This window comes from Zootoca vivipara, chromosome 3 (assembly GCF_965207765.1).
Source record: "Zootoca vivipara chromosome 3, rZooViv2.hap1.1, whole genome shotgun sequence".
NCBI lineage: Eukaryota > Metazoa > Chordata > Lepidosauria > Squamata > Lacertidae > Zootoca > Zootoca vivipara.
This window is the reverse complement of record NC_142586.1, coordinates 30,409,470-30,425,913: the sequence shown is the minus strand read 5'-3', so window position 1 is coordinate 30,425,913 and position 16,444 is coordinate 30,409,470. Positions and strand designations below refer to the sequence as shown.

General features: G+C 42.9%; 1 protein-coding gene across 1 annotated transcript in view; it reads right to left on the bottom strand.

Moving 5' to 3' along the window:
• Positions 1–2,051: 2,051 nt before the first annotated feature.
• HCRTR2 (hypocretin receptor 2) overlaps positions 2,052–16,444 on the bottom strand; it is a 29,039-nt gene continuing 14,646 nt past the window's right edge. Inside the window, exons 3-7 of the mRNA XM_088665701.1 lie at positions 14,861–15,110; positions 7,405–7,514; positions 5,696–5,916; positions 3,373–3,494; positions 2,052–2,302 (exon numbers count right to left, since the gene is read on the bottom strand). Coding sequence (XP_088521827.1) covers positions 2,052–2,302; positions 3,373–3,494; positions 5,696–5,916; positions 7,405–7,514; positions 14,861–15,110 — 954 coding nt within the window. The remainder of the gene's footprint in view (positions 2,303–3,372; positions 3,495–5,695; positions 5,917–7,404; positions 7,515–14,860; positions 15,111–16,444) is intronic.

The window sequence follows — 16,444 nt, the reverse complement described above, 5'->3', positions numbered from 1 at the left end:
CCCGTTCTGGTGGGACTCCCCTCCCTGCTCTTGCTTGCTTTAAGTATCCCAGAGAGATAGGAAAGCCAACCCTCCATTTCACACCTGTTGCAGATTTCCGGAGTATAGTAAAAGCTGCCCTGACAGTCGCTTACTACATACCTTGCTGCCTGCGAGTCTAGATGAATTATAGTCTTCTGAGCAAATGCCTGGTGAGGCAATAGTTCAGTCGTGATACCAAGTTAATGATGATAAGCAGAATTTCCTTCTTCATCCTCCTGAAGATACCATGATTAGAGGGGTTGGGCTTCCCACTCTTTCAAAGCTAAAGGGAAATCTAATCTTGCAGGTGGAAACATGCAGGCAGGTGGTTGCTGTTTTCCAAAGTACCTTCCACAGACCTTAAAAACCTGGGAGTTGCTGCAGTATCTGCTTCTCTGGAGTCCCAGGAAACCCTGGTGAAATGAGAAAATGAGTTCATGCTCTAGCTGTGTGGGGCATACCCATAGCTGCTAAGTTTTCCCTTTTCTCGCGAGGAAGCCTATTCAGCATAATGGAAAATCCCTTTAAAAAAGGGATAACTTGGCAGCTATGGGCATACCAATATGTAAGGTCACAGCTCAATAAAGATGGGCTCACAGTGACAGGGAAGGGGAGATGGGGAAAGACAAACATTTCTGAAGATGTGTAACAGGAGCCAACCTGTGAGAAAGAGGGAGGTATAATACATTAGATAAGGAGAAGTGGAAGGTGCAAGGTGGCATGGGGGTCAGACCATTGGACCATCTAGTTCAGAAATGGTGATACTGGCTAGCTGTGGCTTTCCAGGGTTTTAGTTGCTCTCCAAGCCCTACCTGCAGATGTTGGAGATTGATCCTGGGACCTTCTGCATGCAAAGCAGATGTTCTCACCCTGAGCCCTACAGTTGTGGCTTTGGAAACAAAGTAAAGACCAAGAGAGAGGATGGCACAAAACTTGGAGCAAAGGATTGGATACCTTGAGTGCAGCCATCTGGGCACATTGTTCATCTCAATAAGTTGGGAGGCATCAGATGACCTCCTTGTGAAGTCAGATGTTCTATAGAATATGCCTTGCATATGGTCAGGGGGCAGGTCTGGAAATGGGAAAGCAAAGTGAGGCTGAGACAAAATTACTCTATGAAAGCTAACCTGTTCAAGCAATGAATTTCAGGCCTGGCTCCTGGGCTTAAGACTTTGGTCAGCCTAGAGATGGGTGGCAGTTGTATACAAGGCTCCATTTTGAGTCCCTTTGCTGCCAAGTTTTTCCAGAATACACCATTCCCCAGTTTCCCATTTGTCTCTGTGTGTGTCAAATCAACATTGTATGGCACTGAGCATGCTTAGCCCTTGTTGAACTCTTTTGGGGTATGTTCCCCCAATTCTGCAATTTTCCCCAAGCCTGCAGATGGGGTGGACTTTAGTCTTTCAAATTTCAGTGGTGTCCTGTGCAAGGGCAAAATTCGGCACCCACCCGAACTCTCACCTTCCTTTCTGCTCAATTCACTACATCATAGTTCGGACACCCTGCAGCGCCCCCTAGGCTTGATGCCCAGCACGGCAGAACCAACCGTGCTTTCCTAAATCCACCTCTGCTGCAGATATCTTCCTTGATATGGTTGGTGCCCCTTTTGGATTCACATTCAATGAATGATGTCACTATTAGTATCAATTAGTATAGCCATATTAGTATAGGGTTCAGTTATGCTATTTTATGAACAACTTGGTGGAGGCGAAATTGGTCCTAATGTGATTTCCATCACAATGCTTTCCCCCTTGCTTACCGCCAACTTTGACTGAAACACAAGATGCACCCACTCTTTATTGAGAAAGGAAATACATCAGAAGCTCTGACCAGTTAAGGTCTATAAAAAAATTAATGTGTTCCCAAACAATCTTATCTTACAGTTCAAAAGCAAAGGCTGTTAAAATCACGCAAGCTTCCAAACAAGGCTGTGGTTTCTTTTAGAAAATAAGAGGTGTTCCTTTCCAGTCCGCAGTACTCTGGTTACTGGTTCAGACAACTGGATGCACAGATTTCCACTTACAAAAGTATTAAACCACAGAGAAACTGGGATGCTCCCAGCTGTGAATAGGTCCAGTGCCATTTGTTGGGAGTGTGCTTATGTGAGTCAATGCAACGTGCTCTGATAACTTGGTAGCATGGTCAAAATGGGGGATCTGGGTGGTCAAGGATTTCCGACTTTCTGTGCTTGTCCGTCCTCGAAGCCGGTCCTCGTTGTGGTGGCTAATGCCAAAGCAGCAGCAGCAGGAAAAAGCTGCTTTGAATTCTTCTCGGAATTTTCCTGCCAATCAAACAGCACCAGAAGCATGAGATAGTATACTATGAACTGGATATTTTTTTCCTACCAACAATGCAAATGTGAAAATGAATCCTAACTCCATTGATTTTTTTTTAATGCCACTGATACAATTTGGGTAAACCCCAAAGCATGGCGGAGCTTCATGCTCCACCACCGGGGGCAGAGAGCAGGTGCGCTGCCCCCAGGGACGTGGTGTGCATTCTGGGGGCGGGGCGTGCCGTGTGCAGGGGCGGGGAGCCCCCCCACCGCCCCTATCTTCCTATGCCCTTGCCCCAAAGAGATAATGACATGGCTTCATTAAAAATGTGTTCATGTAAAATCATAGTATTATTCCCCCTCTTGGTTAAATGAGTTTCCCAAACACTGGATTCATGGCACATGTAGCGAAGAGTATATAGAGTTGGGAAGGACTACAAGGACCATCTAGTCTAACCTCCTGGCAGTGCAGGAACCTTTCACCCAATGTGGGGCTCAAACCCACAACACTGAGATTAAGTGTCTCATGTTCTACCAGTAAACCCAGTAAAGACAGGGAGTTCATCTGTCTTGTACTGATGTTGGCAGCAAGGGTAGTGTGCAAGTATAGCCCCCTCAACCAGCCACCAGCAGATAGTTTGATAGGAAATTAAGCATCAGCCCGAAACTCAAGCAGGGGAGCCAATTGGAGGCACAAATTATTCCCACCCCCAACAAGAAGGTAAGGGAAGCCCAAAGGCTCATTCATTTACTTATTTTGAATTTAAGACATTTCTATACTAAATAATTGTTCATATTTTTAAGTGGCGTACACAAAGGAATGGGGCAATAAACTTCTTTCCTTTTTTTAATCGTAAGACCGAGCACTGTCTTAAAATGCTTGCTGGAACAAAAAGGGCTTGGCAACATGCCTGGAGTGTAACAAGGAGGGTGGCTGCCTAATCTCAGTTGGGAGGGAGTTTCATGGGCTCGAGCCCATTACATTGAATGGAAGACTTCTAACAGTTCCGAGCTGTGTAGCTAAACCATGCAGGGGGGGGGGCATTGATAAAAGGCAGCAAAACTGAACAACTTACCACTGAGAAAGTTATAAATAATTGGGTTTGCTGCACTATTTGCATATACAAGCCAGTGGGAGAATGTAAACCAGGCATACACTGTTTCTCTGTCGTCAGCATTGTTGAACATCCCAAACACCCTTACAAAAAGAGAAGAAAAGAGAAGACATTAGAAATCTGGTTAAATCTCAAACTAGCTTTCAGTTTGATTAGCTCTAAAGATTTGTACACAGAATATGTATTTCAAAATGCAGAGGACCACAAGGGCACAACAGTTTCATTATTATTAAAGTAAAAGGCTTGTGTGTTGTCCAAGGGAGTGCAAAAGTTTACCACATGCCTTGATTCAGATAACCACACACTGAGAAATATTTCCCGTCACCTCTGGCCTGAATGCTCTGTGCAAAGTGAGAATGATGGTGCTGATGGGGGAATAAGGATTGTTCTGGTCTTGGACAAGGCAAATGTTGGTCCTTACCACACTTTGGAGACTAGCCCTGATCAAGAAGACCTGCTTAGAGACAAGAAGTTATGTGAAATCTTGCTACTTTGGTTGCCCTCACAGTACAAGGCTGCACTCCTCTTCTGCTGGGTGTGCATACTCTAGTTATGTTATTTTCATTATTCTTTCAGGAACCTGGCTTATCACTGAGACAACATTAATAATTGCTTGTGCTCTAATTTCCTATTTACAGAGAAACACTAAACTCACCTAAGCCCCTTCACTCAAGTCCCTAAGACTGGAGTGCCCTCTAGTGTCTTTAAGTGTATCCTGCAGTTCTTGATTGTTCCCAATGTTGCCTCTTGCAGGGTGTCAAGCACGGGCTGTACCGTGGGCTTGCTGTGCCCAGAACACTTTTGTTCTTCAAGCAGGTTCTAGTTCTACCACCCTGCCTCTTTTCTCCTTCTCCTCTGCTTCTGAGCCTTAAACAGCAGCTGAAGGAGCAGAGAGACGCTTGGTCGCTGGTGGTGTTTCAACACTTCTTGCTCAACTGTGTTGACAACTAGTCAAGCCAGCCATGTTCACATCAGCTCCAGCTTTGCCTGCCTTTCTGCAAAGTTAAAAACCACATGCTAATATCAGGGACAGGCCGTAGCTCATTGCTCAAGCTCATTTCTTGTCCACTGAACTTTCGAGGTTCAGTCTCCAACAAATTCAGCAAATAAGGATTTCACATGACAGAGCTGGAAAGGATTTCTGGCTGAGACCTTGTAGATATCTGAGTCACTGTTGTCCATTTGTTCTTAATTTTTTTATTTTAAAGTTTCATGTTCTAATTATTTTATTGTATATTTTTGTGACTTGGCAGTTTGTAAACAAACAAACAAACAAACAAACACATGCTAATTTTGCTATAGGGTTTGTCATAGAATCATAGAGTTGGAAGAGACCACAAGGGCCATCCAGTCCAACCCCCTGCCAAACAGGAAACACCATCAAAGCATTCCTGACATATGGCTGTCAAACCTCCGCTTAAAGACCTCCAGAGAAGGAGACTCCGCCACACTTCTTGGCAGCAAATTCCACTGTCGAACAGCTCTTACTGTCAGGAAGTTCTTCCTAATGTTTAGGTGGAATCTTCTTTCTTGTAGCTTAAATCCATTGCTCCATGTCCGCTTCTCTGGAGCAGCAGAAAACAACCTTTCTCCCTCCTCTATATGACATCCTTTTATATATTTGAACATGGCTATCATATCGCCCCTTAACCTTCTCTTCTCCAGGCTAAACATGCCCAGCTCCCTAAGCCATTCCTCATAAGGCATAGTTTCCAGGCCTTTGACCATTTTGGTTGCCCTCTTCTGGACACATTCCAGCTTGTCAGTATCCTTCTTGAACTGTGGTGCCCAGAACTGGACACAGTATTCCAGGTGAGGTCTGACCAGAGCAGAATACAGTGGTACTATTACTGCCCTTGATCTAGATGCTATATTCCAGGGGTGGCCAACTCCCAAGAGACTGCAATCTTCTCACAGATCAACTGGCAGTGATCTACCCCCTTTTGGGGGGTTCAGGTCAAAGTTGTTGAGCTTTTTTTAGGAAGGAGGAAGGCCCATTTTGGGGTAGTTTGGGTCAAAGTTGTTGAGTTTTTTCAGGGAGAAGGTAAAATGCTGAGCAGTTGTTCAGCTTCTTTGTGGGGAGCCAATGATATACCAGTGATCTACTGCAGACGTCCAGTGATCTACCAGTAGATCATGATCTACCTGTTGGACATGCCTGCTATATTCCTATTAGGAGTATAGCATCAACGACTTAAAGCTGCAAAATGGAATCATCCTGTTACCTAAAGACTAGAAAATCACACATAGATGCATATTATTACTCATTGTGCATTAATGTTACCTTTTTAATACATTGAGAATGCTAATTGGGAGATAGCAGAGGGCAAAAACCAGGAGAACGACCATGAGCATACGTGCTGTTTTCCTCCGGGTTTGGATTTGTTTGATTTCGGCTGCCACAGCACTAATCCTAAAATTTGCCGATGGCTTCTGCCTTTGCGCCTGTGCTGTGGATTGCAGAGGCTTCCACTTTCTCTGAATCACAGATGAAGTTCCTGGAATCTAGCAGAGCATAGTAAATGGAATGTTAATTATTTCCATTTGCCCAAAGGGAAAACCTGTTAGGCTCATTGGCCTAGAGACATAAAATAAAATATATATACAGTATATAAAAAATAGACACACATGTTGATTTCAATGCAGTTGCTTTTCTATGGCTAAAATGAAAGATGCCCTCCCAGAAATGTGTTCATTTTGCTTATGCATCTCCATTCTGAACCAGAACCCCCTTTTGTTAGATGTAAGAGAGACCTAAAGAGGGAACTCAGTAAAGATGCTGAATTGATGGAAACTTGATAGTCATAGCTGCCAAGTTATCCCTTTTTTTAAGGGATTTTCCCTTATGCTGAAAACGCTTCCTCGCGAGAAAAGGGAAAACTTGGCAGCTATGTTGATAGTGCTTTGTGTGACATTTTGTCTGATGATGGTTCATCTAGGAGTATTAAAAACATAATTTTAAATCATGTTTTAAATTGTATTGTATTGGTTGTGTTTTGATTTTGATTTTCTTTTGTATATGGCTTTGTAAAATTGGGTTACAAATTTAGCAAACATAAACTTAATACCTGCTATACTAGTGCACCCATAAGACACACCTAAGGATCTGCTCTATAGGAGCATATTGCTAATTTAGCCAAAGATTCATAAACATGTTCCGAGAGGTTATTGGTCCAAAATATGGAACTATTTTATGAATAAAAAAATCAAGTTGGCAAATACAAGGGATAACTGATGAACAACTGGCTCTCTTAATGAGCTCTAATATCACTGAAAAATTGTGCCCAACAATTTTCAATGAGATTAAAAGGCAGCTATGGTACACCTGCTCTACTTGATGTGACGTACCTGAGCAAAGAGTCAAATCACACTAGCTAATAGGTGTTAAGTAGGCTTGCTGTGTTAATTCTCCTTAATATAACACCTTGTTCACTTTGGCAACTGCACTTGAAAAACAGAGATATGTTATTTCCATGAGTGGGAGTAGAAACAGCTTCTGCTGATATATTAAATCTACTCTATCAACAGAAATAAGAAACAAGAACACATTATAATATATATTGTGCCGAACTGCAATACAAATGTTTCAGAAATGTTCACAACATTTTTCTTTCTTTGTTCTAGGCGATATTTCCATATTTTTTTAATCAAGCCTTCTTCTGAACGTAACTTAAGAGCTAGGGAAGAAAATGATCCTTTCTTAGCAGGAATAATTCCATTTCAGCTCTTTAGAGTGAAAATATAAGCTAAGAAATTGTGGACTGGATGCAAGCACTTACTTTGCTATATCAGTTCATATGTTTGGATGGTTTTGGACAACATGGTGTTCCTTTTTGTGTGAAAGATTGCTTGCATGTGAATTATACACAATTATTCTACTCTGTACCATTAATATATTTTTGTATCCGTCACTGAAATACATAAACATGTCAGTCTTTAAGAGGCATCATGAAACGGATCACACAGGTGGATCTCACAGCAAAATAAGCTTACCTGTCGGCACCATAGCTTTTGAAATATCTGTAGATAGGCCAACACCATCAGACACAATGGGGCCATATATGTAACCAGGAAAAAACAAGTGTGGTACATTTTGGGGTAGACTTCAGCTGCAAAGAAAACCAAAAAGGACTTGAATAACATCTCTTTTGATCTTCTCTATGTGCGCTCATTTGAAATTGTTAGTTGCTATGTAATTGTTAATGCATGCAAGAAACATATTGTAAAATTAAAGGGCTGAATAGATAGGATCATTTCAAAACAGGAGCCTTTCCTCCAAAACATTCAAAGCACATTATTAACCAAGGCCACACAGATCCTGGCATGTTTTGCATGTGGTGTCAAGCCTTTAGGGTAGGGCGTTCCACAGTTAGGGTGTCAGACGTGTTCACGTATGTAGGTGTTGTTAATCCGAGGTAGGTTTCTGAATTTTCAAACACTCAAGAGATCCACTAGAGAATGTTAACATTCACCTAAATTAGATTTCCATAGGGTTAACCATTAAAATCTGCTGCAGCAAAGTAAGAGTGTCTTAAAGGTAAAGGTAAAGGTACCCCTGACCATTAGGTCCAGTCACGGATGACTCTGGGGTTGCGGCACTCATCTTGCTTTATTGGCTGAGGGAGCCGGCATACAGCCTCCAGGTCATGTGGCCAGCATGACAAAGCCACTTCTGGCGAACCAGAGCAGTGCACGGAAACACCGTTTACCTTCCCACTGGAGCGGTACCTATTTATCTACTTGCGCTTTGACGTGCTTTCGAACTGCTAGGTTGGCAGGAGCTGGGACTGAGCAACGGGAGCTCACCCCATCACAGGGATTTGAACCGCTGACCTTCTGATCGGCAAGCCCTAGGCTCTGTGGTTTAACCTACAGTGCCACCCGCATCCCTCAAGAGTCTTAGGGCACCTTAAAGATTCACAAGTTTATTATTATGGCATAGGCTTTCATGGCCTGGAGCCCACTTCACCTTAAGGTCACCTCAAGTTGAAGATGCTACATGATTTTGCCCCATGGGGAGTCCTGACAATTTCTGAAACTGAGATTGAGTACCAGTCTCCTGGATAATTAAAAATAGTTCCCTGAAGGAGGAGGGAGGAATATACTTAATGACAGACCAAGCCCTCTTCATCTAGCAGGTGTTTTTGGCTTAGAATCTAAGATGCTGTTGGCTTTTCAGACTCAATTGAAGACATACCGCTTCAACCAGGTTTTATAGGGTTTTGATTTTTTGACAGAATTACAAGTCTGGTAGATGAAGGGAATGCTGTGGATATAGCCTATCTTGATTTCAGCAAGGCCTTTGACAAGGTGCCCCATGATATTCTTGTAAAGAAGCTGGTAAAATGTGGACCAGACAATGCTACCATTCAGTGGATTTGTAACTGGCTGACTGACCGAACCCAAAGGGTGCTCATCAATGGCTCCTCTTCATCCTGGAGAGTAGTGACTAGTGGGGTGCCACAGGGTTCTGTCTTGGGCCAAATTGGGAGGGGTGACTAATTCCCCAGAGGACACTTCAAAATGACCTTAACAGATTAGACAACTGGGCCAAAGCAAACAATATGAATTTTAACAAGGAGAAATGTAAAGTACTACACTTGGGGGGGGGATTGAAAGGCACAAATACAGGATGGGAGACACCTGACTTGAGAGCAGTACATGTGAAAAGGATCTAGGAGTCCTGGTAGACCACAAACTTGACATGAGTCAACAGTGTGATGCAGCAGCTTAAAAAGCCAATGCAATTTTGGGCTGCATCAATAGGAGTATAGCGTCTAGATCAAGGGAAGTAATAGTACCACTGTATTCTGCTCTGGTCAGACCTCACCTGGAGTACTGTGTCCAGTTCTGGGCACCACAGTTCAAGAAGGATACTGACGAGCTGGAATGTGTCCAGAGGAGGGCAACCAAAATGGTCAAAGGCCTGGAAACAATGCCTTATGAGGAACGGCTTATGGAGCTGGGTATGTTTAGCCTGGAGAAGAGAAGGTTATGGGGTGAAATGATAGTCATGTTCAAATATATAAAAGGATGTCATATAGAGGAGGGAGAAAGGTTGTTTTCTGCTGCTCCAGAGAAGCGGACACAGAGCAATGGATTCAAACTACAAGAAAGGTGATTCCACCTCAACATTAGGAAGAACTTCCTGACAGTAAGAGCTGTTCGACAGTGGAATTTGCTGCCAAGAAATGTGGTGGAGTCTCCTTCTTTGGAGGTCTTTAAGCAGAGGCTTGACAGCCATATGTCAAGAATGCTTTGATGGTGTTTCCTGCTTGGCAGGGGGTTGGACTGGATGGCCCTTGTGGTCTCTTCCAACTCTATGATTCTATGATTTAGACCAGCTAGTTCTTTATCAGTTGTTAATCTGCTGCTCTGTGAACAAGCAAATCGGATTCTAATGTTTTAGTTATGGTATTTTAATGTTTGTTTAGAGAAGTACATATCTTTCAGAAAATTTAAATTTCTTGCTAAGGCTCTAAAGATCCATGCTACAAATTTCAAAGAAGGGATGTGAAATGATGTATCCTTTAAAGATTAAGGAGTAGAAATGCAAATCACTACTATTATTGTTTTTGGTTTTTTTATGTGTATATTGGCTGTTTGCTAAAACACAATAAACTGACTGACTTAGGGTAGTTTTAGACTGTCTCATAAAGGCAGTATATCAGCCTTCCCCAAATTTTAAAATTCCCTGAATCTCATCTAGGATTATATTTTCAGGCAGCGACATCAGCTTAGTATGGTAGAAAAATGAAAATGATGTTCCAACCCTGGAGGATTATAAGGACCCTGATATGTCAAATTTTTGTTCATTTTGGCCATGTATTAGTATATAGGCCACTAAATTGTACTGCAAATAGAGGATACTTTAAATCTCTGTAATGAAAAATAGTTTGTCAGAAAATTCTCTTCTGAGTCATGATAGGGATCAATGTTTGAGCAGTACAGTGGAACCTTGTGTTACATACCGTCCTCTTTATGAACGCTTCGGGTTATGAGCTCCACTAACTTAGAAGTGGATGCTCCTGGTTGCGAACTTTGCCCCGGGATGCGAGTGGAAGTTGCACACTTGTGGTGCAGCAGCAGCGGGAGGCGCCATTAGCAAAAGCGCGCCTCATGTTAAGAACGGTTTTGGGTTACAAACGGACCTCCAGAATGAATTAAGTTTGTAACTGGAGGTACCACTGTATAAGGCTATTATGCAAAAGAGCAAGACAGCTGTGTTGGTTATGGTACAGAGTTGCTGTAGCAGAGGTCAAGAGTGCTTCATCTTTAAGCCCATCTGCTGGGGCCACCATATGGGAACTGCCAAACATTTATGGACCTACCATAGTGTGAGCTGTTCCTGTGGGGTCTAAATGGTAACCTAGCAGTGGCTGCCGTGCTAAGTTAGGACTGCAGCCTTGAAGCACCACCCCAAAGACCCTTTATGGGAGTGCCCCATAAGCTGTGGATCCTGCCCAATGCCCTCTGCTACCAGAGTTGTGGCAAGAAGAGTAAAATACACCTAACATACAAAAACCTATTTTGCTATGAGAAAGGTAGAAGCTTCACAGTTGTCAGCTGATCAATGCTGTAAGTAAAATTCCTTTCTGGTTCTGTCAACCACAAATTATTGAAGAATGTCATACAAATGATGGGGAGAACCTCTTTTACTTCTCATTTCTGTTAGTCACATGCTGCTACAGCTATTGGCAAGTTTCTACTTGCACTGAGAAGCAGAACTGAATTGAACATTGCAGCACATTTTAGTTCCCAGCTGATGAGGGAACTGGAAATGTGCATAGAACTAAATAAGAAAGCTTAATTATCCCATTGCCATTAAAATTCTCTGCTAAAACAAAACAGCTGATCCACAGCAGCCAGGAATGGTGATTCAATGAAATGTGTGTGCTAGCCATAGTGCAGAGATTGATTCTAGACCAGAGTAAGGTGAAACAAGCTTTTACTTAGAACTGTGCAGAGCATCATTCTGAGAGTTAATTACAGGACTATTTAATCTCAGTACCAAGAAAACAGGTAATAGGCATTTCCCTAGCATAATGGGGTTCCTAACTGGGCTATGCAAATAATATATATTATCTATCTATCTATCTATCTATCTATCTATCTATCTATCAATCATCTATCATCACTCTCTCTCTCTCTCATCATCTATCTATCTATCTATCTATCTATCTATCTATCTATCTATCTATCTATCTATCTATCTATCATCTATCTATCTATCTATCTATCTATCTATCTATCATCTATCTATCTATCTATCTATCTCATAGTATACAATGAAAGTCCAAAGAAGAGGGAGTTCATGTCTTGGGAGGTCAGGAACAGCAAGTGGAAGTGGCATGGCATAGAATAGATTACTTTGACTTTGCAGCTGACTAGATTGCTAAACTAATCTAGCCATCTAAACTAAACTAGCCATCCAAAGGCATTGGTTACTCAATTGCCTGAATACCCTGCTAAAAGATGAAGATGTAGAAAACAATGGAGAACAACCTTGAAATCAAGGTTGCGAAGCTTAGATTTCAAGAAATTGTTGGCCTCCTGGGGTAAGGGGCAGAAGGCCAACTAGGATTGTTAGGAACACAGGAAGCTGCCTTCCATTGGTCCATCTACAGTATTGTTGACGTTGACTGGCAGCAGCTTTCTGGGGTTGCAGACAGGTCTCTTCCAACTCTACCTAGAGATGTTGAGGATTGAGCTGAGGACCTTCTGCATGCAAAGCAGATGCTCTACCACTGGACTGGACTGCCACTCTACCTTCACCACTTGCAGCCTGGTCAGAACCTTGTGGAGTCAGGAAAAGTATTGAACTGTGAGGTGAGGATCTAGGATGGAATCTGGCATATAAGGGGTTGAGCCACAGCAAATCTGATGGGTTGTGGAAGAAGCCAGCCAATACATGTAGCAGGTTATGGGGTGGTGCCAGACAGAATTGGGAGGTCACTGGCTTCTGAAGCCCAGTACCTGTTACCTCCTGGTGGTCAGACCAGTGAAGTACTGGGTGGTTGGTAGTCCTGCTTTAAGTGCTTTCTTCAGTGGTGTGAATCTCCCAAGGTTTCTATAAATATGCATGAATTCCAGCATCTGCAACTGTGATGTTATCTGGGTGAATCTGTATCTTTCACATGAACCAGATGAAGTCATTTTTTTCTCTTAGCGCACAGAATATATAAGAAGGTTCAGTAACTGCCTAGGTCTGAAAAGAAACATTGCTGTGTCAGGGAGCCAGAACTGTAATTGAAATTTTACTGCAGGGGAAATTACCATTATCTTAAGTATTTGAGCTCTCAAGCGGCAGGACTCAAGAAAGCTAATAAAGAGCCACCACCTGCCTGCACGGTGACCTTCAGGCAGCATAGTGCAAATATAATTGCAGCATTTATTTCAACAACCATTGGAGGTTTATGGCTTCTAATTTAACAACTTTAGCTTTTTTTTAAAAAAAAGAGAAAAATGTAGAAGCTGCCAGGCTGTGTACAAGTCGATGATGGATCAAGATGGATGAAGAACGAGCCTTTTCCTTTGAAGTGGTCTCAATCAGGGTGTAGATGCATTTGGAGGTAGAACTTCAAAGAAAACCCAGGGCACATACTTCACATAACAATTGCTTAAGGACCTTAGTGCTTTAAGCAGAACTAAAGATTCCACCAATGTAGCAATTATCACATCTGACTGACAGGATGGGTAGGAGTGCAGGACAGCTGAAGGTTTCATCATCAAGGACCCCAAATCCTTAGATGCTGGGTGCTGTGTTAAAACATGAGTGAAATTGCTGAATGGCTCTCAATGCCTTGAACTCATGACCCAACAGTTACTACATGCTGATCATGTAACTGCAGACCCTGTTTTGTGATACTATGATCAAGCAAATCAGGGCATGCCCCTAAAGGGAAATTCCTTCTTTGCTAGGTTGTGTTCCTTGTTGAGTTGGGATCCCATTGCCAGTCCCATGCGCTCCCAACAGGAAATTATGAGATATTATTGGCTTTGGTCTAAGTATTGCCACCAACTGAACCTTGTTGGCCATCGTAGCTGGAAAATGGGGCACTAGAAAAGTAGAGACATTTCAGCTTCCTCACAGAACTCATCTCTGGAAGCCTGAAAAGCAAATTAATTCTAATATTCTCCCAAGGAAGTGAAAGAATGCTTGACACCGCCATCTGGCAGGGATGGAGAAAAGTCTTCCTCTCGGATTGGCCAATCTGGAAATAAGGTGCAAAGGGAGACTCAGAGGCTGAGGTTGCTGTGATGTCAGCAGGACTGACTTCCAAGCAAATGGATAAAGGGTTCAATCTTTTCCTTCACATACTGCTTTTTCTATATGTAAGGTAGCTTTTGTGTGTGTGCCGTTGAAGAATCCAATCATTCAATCCCCCGACAGTCAGAAGTAAATTAAAACCACAACAATAGCAAGACAAAAAAGACACAGCAAATGCATAGCGAACAGCAGAATTAACACACACACACCCCAAAACCTCAAAGGCCCGGGGAAACAAAAATGTCAGAGCCAAGAAGAGTTCCTCCTTGGCCTCAAGCAAACCTCCTAGGAGAGGGAATTCCAAAGGTGTAGTGCCACCATCAAAAAGGCCCTATCTTCACCTGACTTCTAATGGCAGTGAGACACAGAGACCATCCAAACAATCAATCATTTTATTTGTAGGCCACCTTCTGATGTGCTTCTGAAACTGTTCTGAATGCATGAGCTTGCAAGGTCTTGTGGAAGATGGCAGTCCTTAAGGTATCCAGTTACCTTTGGTTATTCTGGTGATACCTCTGGTTATTTTGGGCTATCTAAAGGCCTGTGAAATTTCACAGGCGAGGTGGTGGTTGGGAGAGAGAGTGTGTTTGCATGTTTCCCATAGGCACCTGACCAGTTCCTGTGAAAACAGAAGACTCATCCCATGTTTTTATGTTCACATGTTCAAGTCATAAGCTATCAACATAGTCACAATATAGGCCCAACACAGACACCCAGTGGGGTGGAGCACAGTTCATCTAGTTTCCCAATGCAGAAATCATTTCTGGTAACTGAGACATAGAAGAGAAGGGCGGAGCCAGTGAGGAGGTCAGCATTGTGTGAGTGCAGTGGTGGAACCAATCTGATGCTCCCGCTGCTGCATAGCTGCCAAGTTATCCCTTTTTTTTAAGGGATTTTCCCTTATGCTGAATAGGCTTCCTCGTGAGAAAAGGGAAAACTTGGCAGCTATGCGCTGCTGTTTCCACACCGCAGATATCTCCCTCCTACCTTGTACCTAAGATATCCAGTTAGAGATTAAAGGCAGCTAAAAGCCAGTGCCAGAGAAGATCATGCAATGTCCTGGTTTCAACCAATACCCAATAATTCAGAAGATAAGATGCTCATGCAGTGGGTTTGTTAACTGTATAGTTTTCCTTCCATAATGGCCATGTGGGCAATTCCAGTCCCGTGGTGAAAAACACTCACCTCCCCAGCGTTCATCACAAACCGTGAATAAGATGGTCTTGTTGGCTAATGCTGGCAAGACATGGCTGCACTCCATGACAAATGCCTGGGGGATCATTATAATGCAGGACACAATCCAGATAATGATAATGCTGTTCCTGGCCCGCTTGGCTGTGCTTTTAAACATCAAAGGGTGACAAATTGCATACCATCGATCCAGGGCGATGCAACTCAGGGTTAGCACGGAAACAGAGACCGACACAGTCTAGCAAGGGGGAAAAGGAACAGAAGGGCAACAAGGCATCAGTAAAACAAGGAGGGGGGGAAATGTTGCTTTGGCACTTTTAATGATTCTTTCAGAATCACATTAACTTTCCCCTCCATGGGCACAATCCAGCAAACAAAAGTCACTTCTCAGTCCTGTTAAAAGCAAAGGAATGTGTGCTGTTTAGGGGGTTTTCTTGACGCCTGTACCCAATTTATTTTATTGGGGGGGGATGCATAGGAGGAGGAGGAGGGAGGAGGAAGTCTTTGCAGAGGATTGGTTAGATAAATGCCATCTAGAGTGCCAATCATCAACAAATGAAACACAGTTCATTTTTTTTAAAAGCACATTCTTGTTATGAATCTGGGAGTGCAAGACATACTAAAATCCTAATTAAGCTAGTGGTAGGTTTTAATTTAAGTCTGGAGTATGAAAGCCAGGAAATAGCCAGACTCATGTGTATTTAGTATCAATCAAATGTGTATCTGAGCCAAGTGTTAGAGCTAATTAAGTCAGAACTGGCCTACTGCGAGTGAGGTGTTAACAATGAGTCATTAGCAACTACAATACAGTGGTACCTTGGTTTAAGAACAGCCCTGTTAACAAACTATTCGATTTATGAACTCCTCAAAATGGGAAGTAGTGTTCTGGTTTGCGAACCTTACCTCGGTCTACGAGCAGAAGCCGAACTGTGGAAGGGCACCGGCGGCAGGAGACCTCATTAGGGAAAGCGCGCCTTGGTTTAAGAATGGTTTTGGTTTAAGAACGGACTTCCAGAATGGATTAAGTTCATGTGGATATAGCCTATCTTGATTTCAGCAAGGCCTTTGACAAGGTGCCCCATGATATTCTAGTAAAGAAGCTGGTAAAATGCGGGCTAGACAATGCTACCATTCAGTGGATTTGTAAAAGGCTGATTGACCAAACCCAAAGGGTGCTCATAAATGGCTCCTCTTCATCCTGGAGAGAAGTGGGGTGCCACAGGGTTCTGTCTTGGGCCCAGTCTTATTCAACATCTTTATCAATGACTTGGATGATGGGCTTGAGGGCATCCTGAGCAAGTTTGCAGATGACACCAAATTGGGAGGGGTGACTAATACCCCAGAGAACAGGATCACACTTCAAAATGACCTTAACAGATTAGACAACTGGGCCAAAGCAAACAAGATGAATTTTAACAGGGAGAAATGTAAAGTACTACACTTGGGGGGGAAATGAAAGGATGAGTGACACCTGGCTGGAGAGCAGTACATGTGAAAAGGATCTAGGAGTCTTGGTAGACCACAAACTTGACATGAGTCAACAGTGTGATGCAGCAGCTAAAAAAGCCAATG